Source organism: Sylvia atricapilla, chromosome 25, assembly GCF_009819655.1.
Source record: "Sylvia atricapilla isolate bSylAtr1 chromosome 25, bSylAtr1.pri, whole genome shotgun sequence".
Classification (NCBI taxonomy): domain Eukaryota; kingdom Metazoa; phylum Chordata; class Aves; order Passeriformes; family Sylviidae; genus Sylvia; species Sylvia atricapilla.
The window spans coordinates 2,575,239-2,581,882 of NC_089164.1; the positions used below are offsets into that span (position 1 = coordinate 2,575,239).

The 6,644-nt window shown below is 51.0% G+C and overlaps 1 protein-coding gene and 1 long non-coding RNA gene across 2 annotated transcripts; one reads left to right on the forward strand and one right to left on the reverse strand.

Annotated features, from left to right (window-relative positions):
* On the reverse strand, positions 1–5,922 carry BTG2 (BTG anti-proliferation factor 2). Its single transcript, XM_066335914.1, has 2 exons — positions 5,689–5,922; positions 1–800 (listed from the first exon to the last, which is right to left on the reverse strand). The coding sequence occupies exons 1-2, from the start codon at positions 5,846–5,848 to the stop codon at positions 457–459; spliced, it is 504 nt and encodes a 167-aa protein (XP_066192011.1). The 5' UTR covers positions 5,849–5,922; the 3' UTR covers positions 1–456.
* On the forward strand, positions 787–3,307 carry LOC136371671 (uncharacterized). Its single transcript, XR_010745386.1, has 3 exons — positions 787–876; positions 2,531–2,807; positions 2,989–3,307. It is a non-coding gene; the product is annotated as an uncharacterized lncRNA (long non-coding RNA).
* Positions 5,923–6,644: the final 722 nt, after the last annotated feature.

Genomic DNA, 6,644 nt, shown 5'->3' on the forward strand with positions numbered 1-6,644 from the left:
TCAGGTAGATCTCGGCTTCACAATAATAATAATAATTAATAATAACAATAATAATAATAAAAAAGACCAAAAAAAAAGAAAAACTCACGAGCTTGCAACAGCTTTAGAAAAGGCACCTGGGGCACCGCCTCCGGCTCAAGAGCGGCGCCCGACATTTTAATTTTTGGATTTTTTTTTTTTTCTGAAGGGTATTTTCTCACTTTTTGTTGGGTTTTCTTTTTGTTTTTTTTTGTAAAAAATATAAATAGCTCTTCATCTTAAAAATAGATCCTCAGCTTGAGGTATTACAGTAGCCTGTGTCTTGGCAGTGTTAAGGACAGAGAGGAGATTATTTTTTTTTTTTTTCTTTTTGGATGTTTTTCTGTTGTTTTTTTTTTGGGGGGATGAAGAAGGCAAAGGTGGGTTTTTTGGGAGAGGAGTGGGGTGGGTTTTTTTTGTTTTTTGTTGGTTTTTTTTTTAACTGGACACAGTCATGATGTAGTTTTTGGAAGGGCTGGCACGACCCAGCATCATCTGGTTCTTGCAGGTGAGCATCCCTCCGTAAGACCCGGGCTGCTGGTGGGGTTTATCCTCGTACAAAACGCAGATGGAGCCGTCCTCCCCGATCCTGTAGGACACCTCGTAGGGATCCACCCAGAGGGTGAGCTCTCGGGGCAGCAGCTGGTAGAGCTGGGGCAGGCTCAGTCCGATGTGCCCCGCCGCCCGGCTGATCAGAGGGTCCATGCGCTGGTTGATGCGGATGCAGCGGTACCCGGAGCCTTTGGAGGGTTTCTCGGGGAACCAGTGGTGTCTGTAGTGCTCTGGGGAGGGGGAAAAGGGAGAGAAGTGAGCAGGAATATCCCGGGAAAGGCTGGCAAGTGGAGTTTAGGGTCATTAGTTACCACTAAATTTCAGGTTTAAAGGTGAAATCCTAAAGAATCCCCTTTTGGGTCCCATTAAATTTGGGGTTTAAAAGGCCAAATCCTAAAGAACACCCTTTTAGGGCTTTTAGTTCCCATCAAATTTGGGGTTTAAAGCCCAAATCCTGAACAATCCCCTTTGGAGGGTTTCTCGGGGAACCAGTGGTGTCTGTAGTGCTCTGGGGAGGGGGGAAATGGGAGAGAAGTGAGCAGGAATATCCCAGGAAAGGGTATTTGAGCAAAAAAATGGTGTTTAGGGCTTTAGTTCCCACCAAATTTGGGGTTTAAAGGCCAAATCCTAAAGAATCCCCTTTTGGGTCCCATTAAATTTGGGGTTTAAAAGGCCAAATCCTAAAGAACACCATTTCAGGGCCTTTATTTCCCATTAAATTTGGGGTTTAAAGGCCAAATCAAAAAAAAAACAAACCCTTTCAGGGCTTTTAGGTCCAATTAAATGTGGGGTTTGTAGCCCAAATCCTGAACAATCCCCTTTGGAGGGTTTCTCGGGGAACCAGTGGTGTCTGTAGTGCTCTGGGGAGGGGGGAAAAGGGAGAGAAGTGAGCAGGAATATCCCAGGAAAGAGCACTTAAAAAAAACTCCAAAAAAAAAAATGGAGTTTAGGGCTTTAGTTCCCACCAAATTTGGGGTTTAAAGGTCAAATCCTAAAGAACATCCTTTTAGGTCCCATTAAATTTGGGGTTTGTAGCCCAAATCCTAAAGAATGTACTTATAGGGCTTTTCGTTCCCATCAAATTTGGGGTTTAAAGGCCAAATCAAAGAAAACCCTTTCAGGGCTTTTAGGTCCCATTAAATTTGGGGTTTAAAGCCCAAATCCTAAAGAACGCCCTTTTAGGTCCCATTAAATTTGGGGTTTGTAGCCCAAATCCTGAACAATCCCCTTTGAAGGGTTTCTGGGGGAACCAGTGGTGTCTGTAGTGCTCTGAGGAGGGGGAAAGGGAGAGAAGTGAGTACAATTAACCCAGGAAAGGGTATTTGAGCAAAAAAATGGAGTTTAGGGCTTTAGTTCCCACCAAATTTGGGGTTTAAAGGTGAAATCCTAAAGAATCCCCTTTTGGGTCCCATTAAATTTGGGGTTTAAAGGCCAAATCAAAAAAAAAAAAACCCTTTCATGGCCTTTATTTCCCATTAAATTTGGGGTTTAAAGGCAAAATAAAAAAAAAAAAAAAAAAAAAAAAAAAAAAAACCCTTTCAGGGCTTTTAGGTCCCATTAAATTTGGGGTTTAAAGCCCAAATCCTAAAGAATGCCCTTTTAGGTCCAATTAAATGTGGGGTTTGTAGCCCAAATCCTGAACAATCCCCTTTGGAGGGTTTCTCGGGGAGCCAGTGGTGCCTGTAGTGCTCTGGGGAGGGGGGAGAAGGGAGAGAAGTGAGCAGGAATATCCCGGGAAAGAGCACTTAAAAAAAACTCCAAAAAAAAAAGACATTTAGGGCTTTAGTTCCCACCAAATTTGGCATTTAAAGGTCAAATCCTAAAGAACATCCTTTTGGGTCCCAATAAATTTGGGGTTTAAAGGTCAAATCCTAAAGAACACACTTATAAGGCTTTTAGTTCCCATTAAATTCGGGGTTTAAAGGGCAAATCCTAAAGAAAACCCTTTCAGGGCTTTTAGGTCCCATTAAATGTGGGGTTTGTAGCCCAAATCCTGAACAATCCCCTTTGAAGGGTTTCTGGGGGAACCAGTGGTGTCTGTAGTGCTCTGGGGAGGGGGGAAATGGGAGAGAAGTGAGTACAATTAACCCAGGAAAGGGTATTTGAGCAAAAAAATGGAGTTTAGGGCTTTAGTTCCCACCAAATTTGGGGTTTAAAGGTGAAATCCTAAAGAATCCCCTTTTGGGTCCCATTAAATTTGGGGTTTAAAGGCCAAATCCTAAAGAATCCCCTTTTGAGTCCCATTAAATTTGGGGTTTAAAAGGCCAAATCCTAAAGAACACCATTTCAGGGCCTTTATTTCCCATTAAATTTGGGGTTTAAAGGCCAAATCAAAAAAAAAAAAAAAACCCTTTCAGGGCTTTTAGGTCCCATTAAATTAGGGGTTTAAAGCCCAAATCCTAAAGAATGCCCTTTTAGGTCCAATTAAATGTGGGGTTTGTAGCCCAAATCCTGAACAATCCCCTTTGGAGGGTTTCTCGGGGAACCAGTGGTGTCTGTAGTGCTCTGGGGAGGGGGGAGAAGGGAGAGAAGTGAGTACAATTAACCCAGGAAAGGCTGGCAAGTGGAGTTTAGGGTCATTAGTTACCACTAAATTTGGGGTTTAAAGGTGAAATCCTAAAGAATCCCCTTTTGGGTCCCATTAAATTTGCGGTTTAAAGCCCAAATCAAAGAAAACCCTTTCAGGGCTTTTAGGTCCCATTAAATTTGGGGTTTAAAGCCCAAATCCTAAAGAATGCCCTTTTAGGTCCAATTAAATGTGGGGTTTGTAGCCCAAATCCTAAAGAACAATCCCCTTTGGAGGGTTTCTCGGGGAGCCAGTGGTGTCTGTAGTGCTCTGGGGAGGGGAAAAGGAAGAGAAGTGAGCAGGAATATCCCAGGAAAGAGCACTTAAAAAAAAAAACTCAAAAAAAAAAAAATGGAGTTTAGGGTCTTTAGTTCTCATTAAATGTGGGGTTTGTAGCCCAAATCCTAAAGAATGCCCTTTTAGGGCTTTTAGTTCCCATTAAATTTGGGGTTTGTAGCCCAAATCCTGAACAATCCCCTTTGGAGGGTTTCTCGGGGAACCAGTGGTGTCTGTAGTGCTCTGGGGAGGGGGGAGAAGGGAGAGAAGTGAGCAGGAATATCCCAGGAAAGAGCACTTAAAAAAAACTCCAAAAAAAAAAAATGGAGTTTAGGGCTTTAGTTCCCACCAAATTTGGGGTTTAAAGGCCAAATCCTAAAGAACGCCCTTTTAGATCCCATTACATTTGGGGGTTTGTAGCCCAAATCCTAAAGAACGTCCTTTTACGTGCCATTAAATTCGGGTTTTAAAGGCCAAATTAAAGAAAACCCTTTCATGGCTTTTATTTCCCATTAAATTCAGGGTTTAAAGGTCAAATCCTAAAGAACGCACTTATAGGGCTTTTAGCTCCCACTAAATTTGGGGTTTAAATCCCAAATCCTAAAGAACGCCCTGTTTAGGGTTTCTCAGGGAACAAATGGTGTTTGTCGTGCTCTGGGAAAGGAGCAGAGCAATGAGAGGGGATATCCCAGGAAAGGCATTTTTCCAGCTGGAAGGTGGAGTTTAGGATCTTTACCTGCCACAAAATTTAGGGTTTAAAGGCCAAATCCTAAAGAACACCCTTTTAGGGCTTTGAGGTCCCACTAAATGTGGGGTTTAAAAGGCCAATCCCAAACTCCAGCAGGGTAGAGCCTCTCTGAGAACTGGGAGCACAAAAGGGAACGGGCAGAGAACAGGAATTAAACCGCACCAAAAAAATTATCCCAAAGGGATTGGACTCAAATCCCCTTTCCCAAATGGGGCAGGAGAGAGGGAAGAGCCCATATCCCATTCCTAACGCTCCACAGGGCACCTCCTTCACCCCAAAATCCCCACTGTCCCCCCGGCACGACAATGCCAGCGGGGTTTTGGGGACAGCACTGGGGTGGCCGGGGCAGATAATGGGGTATCACCCACCCCAAAACTCCCCCATCCCGGAGCTCGGCGACACTTTGCTGTCCCTTATCACAGCCCGGCCACCTCCCGCTGGGGCTGATAACAGCCCCGAACCCGCCCCGACGGGTGGGGACACCGGGATGGGACACAGGGACAGCGGTGGCATCACTGGGATGGTCTATGGGGGCAGCATGGGATGAGGTGGCTGCGCCCAGAGGGACACGGAGGGGACAACACCCGGGGACAAAGAGAGGGACCGGGCACCGGGAGTGGCGTGGGACAGCCCCGCTGTGTGCCCGAGAGGAGGGGACACTCGGGAGCGGCCCCGGAGGGGACAGCAGGTCCTGGAAGGGACATGGGGGTGCTGAGGAGGGACATCGGGACACGGGAGAGGACATTAGGTCCTCAGGAGCGACACCGGAGCCACTCGGGGGGGGACACGGGGGACACCAGGGAGGGGACACCCGGTCCTGGAAGGGACACAGGGACACTCGGGAGGGGACACCCGGTCCTAGAAGGGACACAGGGACACTCGCGAGGGGACACCCGGTCCTGGAAGGGACACGGGGAGCACTCGGGAGGGGACACCCGGTCCTGGAAGGGACACGGGGAATACTCGGGAGGGGACACCCGGTCCTGGAAGGGACACGGGGACACTCGCGAGGGGACACCCGGTCCTGGAAGGGACACGGGGACACTCGCGAGGGGACACCCGGTCCTGGAAGGAATACGGGGACACTCGGGAGGGGACACCCGGTCCTGGAAGGGACACTCGGGAGGGGACACCCGGTCCTGGAAGGGACACGGGGATCCTCGGGAGGTCCTGGAAGAAGGACACCAAGGAGGGACATCACGTCCCGGCAGCGACACAGGGAGGGACACCAGGTCCAAGGAGAAACACTCGGGAGGGACACCACGTCCCGGGACCAAGACGGGAGGGACACCAGGTCCTCAGATCAACAACGGGGGGTACGTGGGAGGGACAGCAGGTCCTGGAAGGAGCATAGAAACTCCACTCGAAAGGACACCAGGTCCTCGGATCACCACGGGGGGCACTCCAAGGGACACCAGGTCCCGGAAGGCACAAAGCGGGGCCACTCCGGAGGGACACCAAGGGGCGCCTGCTGCCGAGGGCTCCATGAAGAGTCCTGTCACGAGTGAAGTCCTTCCCCAAACCTCACCTGTGAGCGCCTCCCGCAGCGCCCCGCTGAAGACGTGCAGCTGCTGCTCGCTGACGCAGCCCCGCGTCCGCAGCAGGCCGGACACGAAGCCCACGGCGGCGGCGATCTCGGGCACCATGTCGGCCCGGGGGCCGCGGCGGTGGCTGTGGCGATGGCTCATCCCGGCGGGGACGGGAGGGGACACGCGCGATGTCCTCGGCGGCTCCGCGGCGTTCTGGCTGCGCCGCCGCCTGCGCGCACCGCTTATATAGAGCGGCCGCCGGTGACGTCACGGCGCGGCCGCCGCGTTCCATTGGTCGGGCCGTATGCAAATGAGGGAATGCAAATGGAGGTATGCTAATGAGGCTGAGCTCACGCGGTGACGTCACAGCCAGAGGGGGGCGGTTACCGGGGGAGGATCGGGGTGACCTGGGGGGGACAGGGGGACACGGACACACGGACACACGGACACACGGACAGGGACACGGACACACGGACACACGGACACACGGACACACGGACAGGGGGACACGGACACACGGACACACGGACACAGGGGGACACGGACACACGGACACACGGACAGGGACAGGGGGACACGGACACAGGGACACGGACACACGGACACAGGGACACACGGACACAGGGGGACACGGACACACGGACACACGGACAGGGACAGGGGGACACGGACACACGGACACACGGACACACGGACACACGACACACGGACACAGGGACACACGTACACACGGACACACGGACACACGGACACAGGGACACAGGGACACACGGACACACGGACACACGGACACACGGATAGGGGACAGCGACAGGGGGACACGGATACATGGACACACGGACACACGGACACACTGACATGGGACACGACACAACTGACACAGGGACAGGGGACACGGACACACGGACAGGGACAGGGGGCACGACCACACGGACACACGGACACACGTACACAC